We start from the raw sequence: 12,215 nt of genomic DNA, 5'->3' as shown, positions 1-12,215 counted from the left end.
TGAATCATCAAAATAAGATTGATCTGCGCATGATACAAAGTTGCAACCCTGTATACATCAAGTGTTGAGCCAGAAAGTGGAGTAAGCATAAATATGAAGGAAAACCTCCCCAAACTCCAAAGGATGCAGTACATCTAGATTAGGTCAAGCTTCCCCCCTCCCACATGTATAAGAGGCATTTGCACATGCAGGAAATAAATATTACAAGGATATAAGGGCCATCGATACAGTATACACATATACACTAGACAGGAAAAGTAAATCATGTCAGAATTTTGAGGCCATCCAATCTGCCTTTCTACATAACTGCCATTGACAATTGGGAAGGCTAGCTAAGCACTCCACTCCAGGAGAAAGAAGGGTTACCATGTTTTAGCAAATGAGAAGGAACACATGAGAAATCTCCTTCTTGTGTTCGTTAAACCAACTGTATGAAGATACTTCTTTTTTCCCAATGTGCTTAATGGGAATTGGTAAATTATATGTTCCGGTTGTTAAAGTAAAGGTCCCTCTTGTTTTCTTATCTGTATAAAACTAGGCTAAAGATTAACAATCAGGGTAGTTTTAAAGAAGCAACAGATAATCCGTATCCCAAGGAACAGTTTCCAGTCAAGAGTACAAGGAGGAAAAGTATTATTCCCTCTGTCCCAAGTTATGCGGCACTCCTTCCTTCTTAGTTAGTCCCAAAAAAATGACATTGATATATTTATAGCAATTTACTCCCACACTCCGCTATACTCAAAATAGATGTCCACTGTCCAATTTCATAAATTAAGAGATAATTTATCACTTAGTTTCAAACTTACCTTTAATCAAACTTACCCTTATTATCAGGGCCCATCTCACCCGATCCCCCAAAATAAAAAATGCACAAGCACCAGGCGTGAGGTTGGGTGTTAAAGAATGACAAAAGTCTCACATTGGTGGTTAATGAGATGAGTGGACACCTTATAAGGCTTGGACAATCTTCCTCCCTTTGAGTTAGCTTTTGGGGTGCCAGGTCCATCCCCATTTGGGCTCCCAGTGCACGCTCCATTTGGACCTAGGCATGAAAGGGGTGTTAGAGTGGGTAAAAGTCCCACATTGGTTGGGGAATAGACCGGTGGTCTCCTTATATGGACTTGGGCAATCCTCCCACAATAATCTAGCTTTTGAGGTTGAGTTAGGCCCAAGATCCATCTTTACAATAACAATAGTCATTTCCCAATGCATTTCCAAAGCATTGAATTTATTATATCCAAAGGGTTATACAATTAACTCTTCCTTTTGAAGTTAGGAGTATGCTCTGCATACACACCATCCTCCCAAACCCCACTTCTGGGATTACACCGGGCATGTTGGTTGTTGTCATAAAGGGTAGCATAGTAAAATTGTCATTCTATTTATTGCTCTTTAAGGGGTATGCCAAGTCAATATTGGACAAATAAAAAATGGACGGAGGGAGTAACTTCAAAATGTTCATTGTACCCCTTATTTGATTGTTTTTAGACAAAAGGTATTGTTGTATTCCTCAGCATTAATGAATGCCTGCCCACCTCCGAAAATTGTTAAATATTCACTGTACCGTTAATGACATGATTTATAGCCACAAAATGTCTAACTTAATTAAGACCACAATTTTCAAAAGTTTTCTTTTGTTTCTTAAATTCAATGCACAGTCAATCACCACAGAATCTGGACGGAGGGAATACTATTTTTCCTTTCAGGGGGAGACAGTTACTAGTTAGATTTTATGAGGTAAAAATTCACAAACTGCATGACAAGAAAAGCAGAGGAGCAGTACCCTATGCATACCTCAAAATTCGATGATACAGTCAAAGCTATTACAGGTTGACTGTTTCTTGAAGCTTCAGATTCCGAAATATTGCCTACTGACCTGGCTGTTTCCCTGCTTAAGCAAGAAAATAATAGTGAACAATAAATTTGTACTCAAGGAATGAAGCATATAGAATACTCACATCTAATACAAGAGCAATGAATATTCTTTAACTGGAATCCAGGTTGGGAACCATCTCAAAGAGGCTCAATAATAAATTACCAACAGCCGATGGTACCCGAAAGATGTGGGTAATCCACAATAAGAGAATTTTACCCAAATGAATAAGAAATCCTCTTTCAATGATTAATAACAGCAATATAGAAGTTACCACAGGGTTCAAAAAAAATTTAACTTCATACAAGATAATATCTATAGAAGGGGTCGGCAAGGTTAAGGCTTCATTCATATGCTTCTGTCACAAAATGACTTCATATCAGTTTTATTCTCCATTTTATTTTATTTTTGGAAGTGGAAAAATTGTTTTCTCAGCATCAAGGGTATGCTGGCCACCTCCAAAAAGAGTAGCATTTACAGACTCCTATCAAATATATACTCTGATCTATATCTTCTATACAAAGTTTTTACACCAAAAAGTAAAGATACAAATACAGTTCCATTTAATCTGTCTAGGGAATTGGATTTATCTTCAAAACATCTTCCATTTACACCCACCCACCCCCCATATTGACCACCACATAAATGATGGTATTAACCTTCACCATCTCTTTGGGTTTTAACTGTCTCCCCTCCTAATCCAATAGCTCAAGAGATCTGATGTATGTTCCGGCATTGTCCAGCTCATGCTTGTAAAGTTGATGAATAGATTCCATAGTTGAGCAGTGAACTTGCAATGCAAAAATAGGTGCTTATTTATTCCCCTGTCATGTTACACAGGAAACACCTACGAACCAATTGTCTGCCCTTCTTCTGTAGGACTTCTTGTGTTAGGCATGCTATCTTTGTCACCAGCTCAGTGAAACACTTCACTTTTGTTGGGATGTCACTCTTCCAGAAATAGTTTCAACGATATTTTGACCCCAGCCAGCACCTGCAAGCCTCTTTTGAATGCATTACTAACTGAAAAAACTCCATCCAATGCCATGCTTCCACAAGACATTGAATGTGATTGTTGTTATTATGTTCACTCCACCTAATTTTCCCAGTAAAGTTGCCACCCTCTAGACCTACCAGTCATTTAATAATCCTCTAAATGATATTGTTTCAACCCTGTTCTGTCAAGCAATTACACTCTAGCATCAGGATTTTCACAAACTAGTAATTCGGTTTGGAAAAGGTCTCAGAGAGAGGTTTGATCCATACAACCATCCCTCCAAAATCTAGTTTAGTTACCATTCCCACCTTGATAAATATATTTTCTTCCATCTGTGGCCACGAATTTCTGATTGTTCTCCACACACGCACCATCTGGTTCAGTGGCATTTTCTATACTCCAGGGACTCAGCTCACCATATTTTGCAATTATAACCTCCTCCAAAGGAGCTACCCCCTTCCCCCGTGTATCTCCACAGCCACTTCATCAGCAGGCTCTAGTTTTGTAATCTGGTCAGGTTTCTGATCTCCAGACCCCTTTGCTTTGCTGAGAATCACAATCTTCCAATTTATCAAGTTGTAATCTTTCCCTTCCTTTTTTCCTTGTCATAAGAAATTCCTCCTAAGCTTGTCCATTTTTCCACCACTTCTGTTGGGATTGGGAATAAGAACATCACATAAGTAAGCAGAGAAATCTAGTACAAGATTGATGAGGATCAATCTTCCACCTAGAGACAGGTATTGTGCCTTCCATCTAGTTAGCTTCTTTTCAGTTTTCTGCAGAATACTGTTCCATATTTCCATTGCCTTATGTTTGTTGCCAAAGGCATGCCCAAGTAGGTGGTAGGAATTTGATAAACTCTGCATCCTAATAACCAGTTCCCGAATCTGGGGAACCTTATTTACCGGGAAACGACTGTTCTTCCCCAATTTACTTCAGCCCTGAAACAGCTTCAAACAATACCAGGATAACTCTTAACTAAGCTGATATGTTCTACTGTAGTCAAACATAAGATGATAGTGTCCTCTACATAAAGCATATGATCAAATTCTTTTTCTTCCCCCACTCTTTCTCCAGCGAAAACCTCTGATCCACCTTATTTGTGATACAATCCTCATCATACTGTCAAAACATTACATTGCCAAGATGAACAGAAAAGTGGAGAGGGGATCACCTGCGTCAACCCCCTTTCTGATGCAAAAATAAACCCGCAAGTTCTCCTAACCTGACTTGTTTCTATACATAACTCAATTCACTTCAACCATCTACTACCAAATCTCATCTGACTGAGAGTTTTCAGAAGGAAAGGCCAATTCAAATGGTCATAAGCTTTCTGACTATCCAGTTTGCACATTATGACAGGAGTACCCCCTTCCATTCTTGAGTCAATGCATTCACTGACTAGGAGTATTGCATCCATGATTTGGCTTCACTTTACAAATGTCCTTTGATGCTTTTTGATCAATTTATTCACAACATTTTTGCCTTTCTGCCATCAGTCAAGTAATGATCTTGTAAACTCTCCCTACCAAGTTGATTGATCTGAAGTTCTTCAATTCTGAAGCTCCTGGCTTCTTTGGGATTAACACAATAAAAGTTGCATTGAAGCTCTTCTAAGAAGCCTGATTGAAGTGAATAAACTAAATAGCATTAATGATATCTCTCTGGCCAGAATAAAGTAAATTAAGGCAGTGAATCTTGATCTTCTGGCTGCTGCTCTTTTTGCATTTGAAAACATCTGGCATTTCTTTCCTTACAGAGTGTCCACCTCACACAAGTTGGAATGTAACTCCTTTAACTTTACTTTAAGCGTTTTCAGCCTCTCAGCAAAAATGTAACCTGGTCTGCCATTCACGCAAAAAGACTCCCACCATTCTTTTACTTTCTCTTTAGAACCCTTCACTTCTAACCACCGTGCTTCAAATTTAGAGTAGGACTTCTTCCACTCTTCAAAACAACAGGATTGTGGTCAGAAGCTATTCTGGGAAGACTATCTCTGTTTGATGAGAGTAAAATCCCCCCACCCCCCACCCAACACAAACACACACACTCTGCATAGTGGAAAATGTCAATCCTAGAAGCACAAAGATTCCATTTTAACTGTGCAGAAGATAGCTGATAATCAAGTAATATCTTTGATAAAATCCAATGCAGACAAAATTGTGGACCTATTAGAGAAATACCCTGGTAAAAGAAATCAGGGTACCAACCTTTCCTTTACAATTTGAAGAATTGGGTAAAGGGGACCAGCAAGCATTGCAAGAAAACGTGTAGCATATTCTGCAGCATCTGAAAAGCTGTTAAGATCAGCCTGCACGAATATAACAGAATTCTCAACAAACCACGTAATCCCCCAAAACAGCACTACCAGCTCGTCAATTTCATGTTTCAGAATAACAAAGATACTCTTATTTCTACACTTCAATTCAAAGAAATACCTCTAGTTGGGGAAGGAACACTCCAAGCCGGTTTGTGATATCTTGAAGCAGCTATAAAACCATAGATTAGACAAAAAGAGCTGAAAGCAAACACACTCGCATACATCTAAAACAAGCAACATAACACTGCTTATTAAGACAGCAATCCGATAAGTTTTATCCTTAACAAAAGGAAAAGATTTAAAGGAATGATGTGCCACAGCACGTTTATCTGACCATGACAATGTAGAAGGCTCACATATGCATCTTACAATTAATGTGCGCAACAGATATTCAGCAATAGCAGTATCTTATACCTGAAGATGCATATCATTACCGTCCTGCTTGCTTGATATTATGTGGGGTAGCAAGTAGTTTATGATCGGTTGAAACTCTGGTTCAAGACCTGTAACTGTAATACCAATCAACTGCACAGCAAAAAAGAGGGAATAAGTGATGATATTAGAACTCCAAACTTCACTAGTACCAGCAATAACAGCAAGCAAGCAACAAATTAGGAAAAAAATAAAGAAAGCAGAAGTTGAGCCCAGCTCTTTGCAACAATATCTTAGTTTCCGTTGTTTCTTTGTGCCGCATCTAAGTTAGACAGTTGAATGGATTACAAAGTGATATTTATCTTTTTCTTCTACCTGATTCTATAGAAGCTACAAATGCAATCTGTGTCTGGCCTAGTTGAAGAAAGGATATAACAGAGCTACTAATGAAAGAAAACAAAGAAATGGAACTTTGAATAAAGTTCAGATAGATGGGGATACGACTTCCATAATAGAGTCAAACAAAATGAATTATTCATAAATAGCAGCCGAATTTGTTCTTTTCTTCTATTTCCTTCTGAGTTTCCCTTTTTCTCAATCAGCTCTTTGTTGGAGCATAAAAGAGAATATCCTTCCTTAACAGTGAAAGCTCCATTCATAGATCCCCACCACCACCCCCAGAGAAAACTATCTTTAATTTGAGGGTTAACAGCAATCCCTGCCAGTTTAGCAAATATATCCCAGTAGTTTAAGTCATCTCCCAACCTTGAAACTCTCTTCTGAAGAGCAGCTCCCAAGTGTACTGATGCCAATACTGAAACAGGAGAGTTTTGAGGGTGTAACGATGAATTTTGTAAAATTAAGGAGTAGCCTATTATCCCTTATTTACTTTTGGTGCACCCATGAGGTCCCTTGTAGTGTAGAAGATCAGATGTCTTTCATACAAAACCATCTTCTTTTGTAAATTTTCTTCCCTTTGGTATATTTCTTGACTCTTGTATACAGGCTCTGCCTTTTTTATTTTTAAAGAAATTATTTGCCATATATAAAAATAAAACTCTTGATTGCTAGCCATTTTGTATAAGTTCGAAAATTCATGTTTCAAAGCCACAGGGCCCAGCCACTTGTCCTTCCAGAGAAAAACCTGAGCCATTCCCCAACCTGACTTTGAGTTGAGCTATAAGTCCCCCAAAGTTTGAAATATGTTTCCAAGGACCTGTCCCATGAGGTGAGTTTCTTCGCTTTGAACACAAGTTATTCTTTTCCCTCTATTTTGCAGTTAATACATCTTTCCACAGCTTCGTATTCTCCATATTGTATCACCAGTGCCATTTCATTAGCATGTTCTTGTTTCTTTGGCAAATGAAAAAAAGGGACATGAAATATGTTTGGAATCCTGTCCAACACACTATTTATCAATATTGACCTGACCCCCAAAAGAAAGGTATTGTATCTGTCAGGAAGATGATCAATTACTCCTTTCCAAATTACATGAGACTTTTATTTTGCACCGTAAGGTAGGTCAAGATATGAAGTATGGCAGGATACCACATTACAGCACATCAACCCAGCAAACTCAAATTCAGGGACTGCATTTACGGGAAAAAAAAGGTTTTCAGCATGTTCATGTGCAATCCTGATATAGCTTCAAAGATAATTACAGTGAGGTTCATGTACATTACTTGGGATCTTTCAGCTCCATAGAAAATCAGACTGTCATCTAAACATATAGCAAATGACATACAGTATAGAGTTCCCACTTCCTTTTCCCACCTTAAAACCCTACCATCAGTAAAATTGAGTTGCTTTATGAAGAATTTTAATAAGACCTTCCATAGATAAAATAAAAAGGAACGAGGGATCTCCCTGCCTGAGACCTTTCAGGGGAAAGAAAAAAATAGTTGGTCCTCCATTAATCAAAATTCAGTACTTAGCAGCGGCGATACAGAACTTGATCCACCTGATCCAGACTGCCCCAAACCCCATTCTTGATGTCAAGCTTGAAAATAAGGCCAGGCTGTCCAGATTTCAACTTCCAACCACTTCAATGTCCATTATGGAAGTGGTTATGGAGAGATGGAGTTTAGGAGGGCATAATGGAAACCTAAATATGTGAAAAATTTTGATTCGATAAAAGGGGTGACTGATTAGATTCTACAGAACCAATTTATGGAGGGATATTACGAAGTTCCTGGGTTAGTTACCCCAATTATCAAGTTCAACGTGAACAGCATGACTCCTTTTTGGGAACACTAGAGGTGTCAAAAGAATGTTTTGGAAGTAATGCTCGCAAGCTTTCTATTTCTTATGACCGATAATTCCGTTTGTGTCTATGTGCCAAACCCTTAACATCAACTGCTTCTAAACCCTTCTTCACTTAAATACCAGGCTTAGTTGGCATAGTTTGGAGCACAAATCTGTGACCTAAATCGCAAGTCCCTCCGCCTTTACCACTTGAACCAAGACATGTGGGCCAAACTTCCCATATTACTATCATAGGAATCACTGGTTGCAAACATGACCGGCAGACGGGAAGCAATTTAAGCTGGTATTTAATCTTCAGCCAGAATTTCGGTAACTGAGAGGGGGAAACAGCGAACACCTACTGTCTGCTACTTATGACATTAAAACTGGGAATGGGAAATTTTACGAAGTCTAAAAATTCACCCGACAGATGTGCTGCTACTACATTTGAATATTTGTTGCCATAATGAAAATGGAATACAGAAAAAATCTTTAAATTACAATCAAATTAATGTAGAAGATAAATCCGATAAGACCAGTCTTAATAAAATGAACACGGATTATCTTTCATATTTTAGTGAGTAATAAATAACTAGGTGACTTTGAGCTCTTAAACTTTTGGAACATGACTAAGAATTTGGATGGTTACATTTATATAAACTTTCACTGAAGAACAAAAAGGGAATTGGAGGAGTCCAACACAGCAAAACATTATCAAACTCAAGACAAGCTCCAAAAGTAATTCACCTGTACAAAGAAAATTGCTATAGGGCTCCCTCGCAAGCAAGATATCCGAACATAACGGCATGGAGTATAGTTCATAGGGTACATCATGTCCCGTCGAGGGGCTTCACAACGTGGGCGAACTTTTGGAAATGTCTCTGGCTATGAAGAACACACAAGCAGATAATCAAGAAAACAGGTACAGTTAATCAAGTCCTCGTGAGGAAAATCTGAAAGTTTTACAGCCATTGAAGTAAATTGCTACTAGAAAATAAGAAAACAAATAGGCTATTGATAATCAACAAAAAAAGAAAAGGATAATAATATTTATGAAAAACTTGATAAAAATATTCAAAAAAGAGCAGAAAAGAAAATAACAAGCGTAGGACGTAATTGCTGCATTCTCCAGTTCACAAGTCTTAATTAGAGAGTAAAAAGCAAGCAAAGCATTATTTTAAAGAGGTAAAGTAATTCCCGAATGATCTTCATGCACTAAGCTCAACTTACAATAAAGGAGTTAAAAACAAATAGAACCTCCATAATATTGAGAAGTCCCTGAGCGTGTGTGGGTTCGAATCTGTGACGTGCGAACCAGTGAAACTTAATTTTTCCATGAAGAAATCAGTTGAATTTTTTTAAACTTAATCTCGCCAGTTACTATATTCTTCCATAATCATGTTTAGACTTGTGTCGTGTCGGATAAATGCCAAAAAATATTCAGGGGAAACTAGATCCCACGTAAAATATGAGTGTGTTACTGCAAATTCGATTGCAGTTTGGATTCATTTTAGCCATTTACAGAAAAGGCCTTGAAATTCATTTTTCATCTTTGAAATCAATGGAAAGAATAATATATTTGTTTAAATTCATTTGCTATTTTTCAATAATTTATTTTACTTTTATACATTTTATATATATAGTGACTGACAGCTTGACGTGATGCACATTTGCAACGCACAGACTCTAAACTAGTTTAGTAAAACAAGGCAAGGTACTTTTGGGCCTCATAATACTTGTAATTTGTAAGACAATTTTGGTAGGAGGCTTTTGGAAGCAGCCACTTGGTGGAAACATCTTCCTCATTTTAACCCTTATCTTTTTAATCATGAACACTGCTTATAAAAACTAGATCTTTTTTCTGATAAAACCAAAAAACCATCCAATAGATCTTCTGGGAGAAGGTTCCTTCAGAGAGGACGGTGACTATAATTAGTGATTCTGCAAACCACCTTCCACCATCCCCAATCCCATCCTGGCTGATAAACAAAAATAAACACAAGAAAAACTAACAGTGTTACAAATTCGCCACTGTACAGAATGAGGCATAGCATATCAAGGTTTACGGATGCAAAAAAGGTCAGTAACCACTGAGGTTCTCAGGAAGATGAGTCTTCTTAGGAAACCCGCAGACTCAGAAACAGTAACCTGATATTAAGGATATCATTTAAACCAGAAATTGAACTCCTTTATTGTAAACCAATTCATCGTAGCAACCAATGGTTTGTGATTAATAAACTTACTTTTTTTATTTCAACAGGAGGTTGGTGATTAAAAAGTTGTAAATAGATAGTGATTGAAGCCCTTTTACATTAGACATATACAAGAATTTAATGGGAGTAATACAATGTCAATCATCGGGATCCAAACTTCAAACGCTTTCTATTGCACATAAATGTGAAACAAGAAATAAAAACTTCAATCAGACATTCATTGATGCAAAGTATCTTTACGCCTAACCTTGTAACGCAAGCCAGCTGAAATTTCCCATTCCAGCACAGACTTGTTGTATATCCTAATATGTGAAAGCAGGCAGGATTCCTGTATACACAAAAAAGGACACCAACAATCAGTTAACTCCAAAAATTAGTTATCAATGGGAAAAGGAAATAGGCATAGGAATATATAATGACGGCCAACCTAGATAAATAATGCTTAGGAAAGCGAACTTCTGAAGCCAGTAGTTTAATCATCTCTAGCAGGTAAAGACGAAATTATCTAAAACCCAACAATTAACCAGCAACACTGATCATTATCAGAGAAATATTCATTATTAATTGGTTCATTTTCTCAGTAAAAGAAGAATTATTTTGAGCATTAGGCTTCTATTGATCAAGTATTACAAGGATGATCACGAGAACTAGTTTCCCCAATGAAAGGACTTCAATTGTATACTTGCTTTCCAGCCAAAGGCAGCAAATAACTGAAGAGGTGTGGTTCCATCATTTTTAATCTACTTGTCTATTCCATCCAAAGACAGAAAATAAACTAAAGAGGTGCGGTTCCACCAATTCTTCTCTTCAAAACCAAATCCCTAAGACAAAATCTGTTTCAACATAAGCTATTAGGAGTCACTTTCTAATGGAACCCTAATATAACCCATTTGTAATAATTTTCCTCTTAGGAAGAAGATCAATTAGTTAGGCAGTTAGTTGTTAATAGCTGTTAAATTCAGTCATGAGACCTGCACGTAACCCCAAAAGTTGTTAGGAGTTTGTTATAACTAACTCCCAGAAATCTCCTGTCCCCTTCCTGCACTCACTTCTCTTATTAAATAGGGATAAATTCATCCATTGTAAGGATCTAGAAGTTAAATCAAGATCAGTATAGTACTTTCTCTCTCTTTCTCAACTTTGGCTCGAATGATCTTTGAGGAGATGTTCAAGAGCAATTCTCTTCAATTTGTTTTTTAGGCAACTCTTATCTCTTTCTAAATTTGAATCCGAATTTCAGTAGTGTATCAAACCCAAAATCCATCTCATGACAAGAAAATGAAGCAAACCAAAATTCAACTAAAGCAATCAGAAGTATAAATTATCACTGAACCCCAAACTCACCACATGACAAGCAAATGAAACATAACCAATTTGAATTAAGCTACTAGAAGCCAACTCTCACTTGAACCCAAAATTCACGTTATGACAAGTAAATGAAACAACCCCGTTCAACATTAGCTAATATAATCCAAACTTTACAATTGAACCAAGAAACCATCACATGAAAGAAGAACACAAGCTATTAGAACCGATTACACCCTTAACCCAAAATTCATCACAAAGTAAAACAAATGACACAACCCCAAATCAACTTAACCCTTTAGAACCTAAAGTTTTAATTTTTTTTTTTGAATTTAAACCTAAAGTTATAACTAAACAGTTCAAAAAATTCAAGAAATAGAATGAACTGGAAGTGCAAAAAGATACATACATCTAATTCGAGTAAAATCCACTCTTTTGTATTGGTACCAGTGGACCAGTGATTTCTGAGGTCCGAGTCAAGTACATGAGAAGCCTTCTGTAAAGGTGATTCTCGAGACATACCCTTTACTTTAAAAGGTAAAGACTTTACCCTCGGCTCCAACTCCACCTCCATTATTTTTTTGCTCCGCCGCAACTCGACTGTTAACTGGTTAGATACAGACGAACGGAGACTGTGAATAGACTTAAAGAGTATCGAATTTTTAACTGAAGAAACTCACTCAGTTGAGTAAATCCTAGTTATATGGCCATTGAGAGGACCTTTTTATAGGTTCTTCACTAATCCGGGTGAACAAACGGGGCCCCGACTGGTTGAAGGGGATGAACTTTAATTGGGTTTTGGAGTTTTCCATAACTTGGTAATTTACCATTTATGGACCGGAAAAGGTCAAAATTATCTCTGAACTATGCGAAATAAATGATTTGTATCCT

The 12,215-nt window shown here is 37.3% G+C and overlaps 1 protein-coding gene across 3 annotated transcripts in view; it reads right to left on the bottom strand.

Annotated features, from left to right (window-relative positions):
- Nucleotides 1–12,093, bottom strand: part of LOC101254835 (uncharacterized) — a 30,084-nt gene extending 17,991 nt beyond the window's left edge. For 2 of the 3 annotated variants that reach the window (XM_010325085.4, XM_019215379.3), the window contains exons 1-7: nucleotides 11,734–12,093; nucleotides 10,267–10,347; nucleotides 8,554–8,691; nucleotides 5,605–5,715; nucleotides 5,309–5,359; nucleotides 5,081–5,181; nucleotides 1,795–1,888 (exon numbers count right to left, since the gene is read on the bottom strand). In XM_010325085.4, coding sequence (XP_010323387.2) covers nucleotides 1,795–1,888; nucleotides 5,081–5,181; nucleotides 5,309–5,359; nucleotides 5,605–5,715; nucleotides 8,554–8,691; nucleotides 10,267–10,347; nucleotides 11,734–11,898 — 741 coding nt within the window. In that variant the 5' untranslated portion in view covers nucleotides 11,899–12,093. Of the gene's footprint in view, nucleotides 1–1,794; nucleotides 1,889–5,080; nucleotides 5,182–5,308; nucleotides 5,360–5,604; nucleotides 5,716–8,553; nucleotides 8,692–10,266; nucleotides 10,348–10,446; nucleotides 10,466–11,733 lie in introns of those variants that run through there. The other variant, XM_069291532.1, reaches the window with a different exon arrangement.
- Between the last annotated feature and the right edge of the window lie 122 nt (nucleotides 12,094–12,215).

This window comes from Solanum lycopersicum, chromosome 1, assembly GCF_036512215.1.
Source record: "Solanum lycopersicum chromosome 1, SLM_r2.1".
NCBI lineage: Eukaryota > Viridiplantae > Streptophyta > Magnoliopsida > Solanales > Solanaceae > Solanum > Solanum lycopersicum.
The sequence above is the reverse complement of the archived record's forward strand: the minus strand, read 5'-3'. Positions and strand labels throughout refer to the sequence as shown.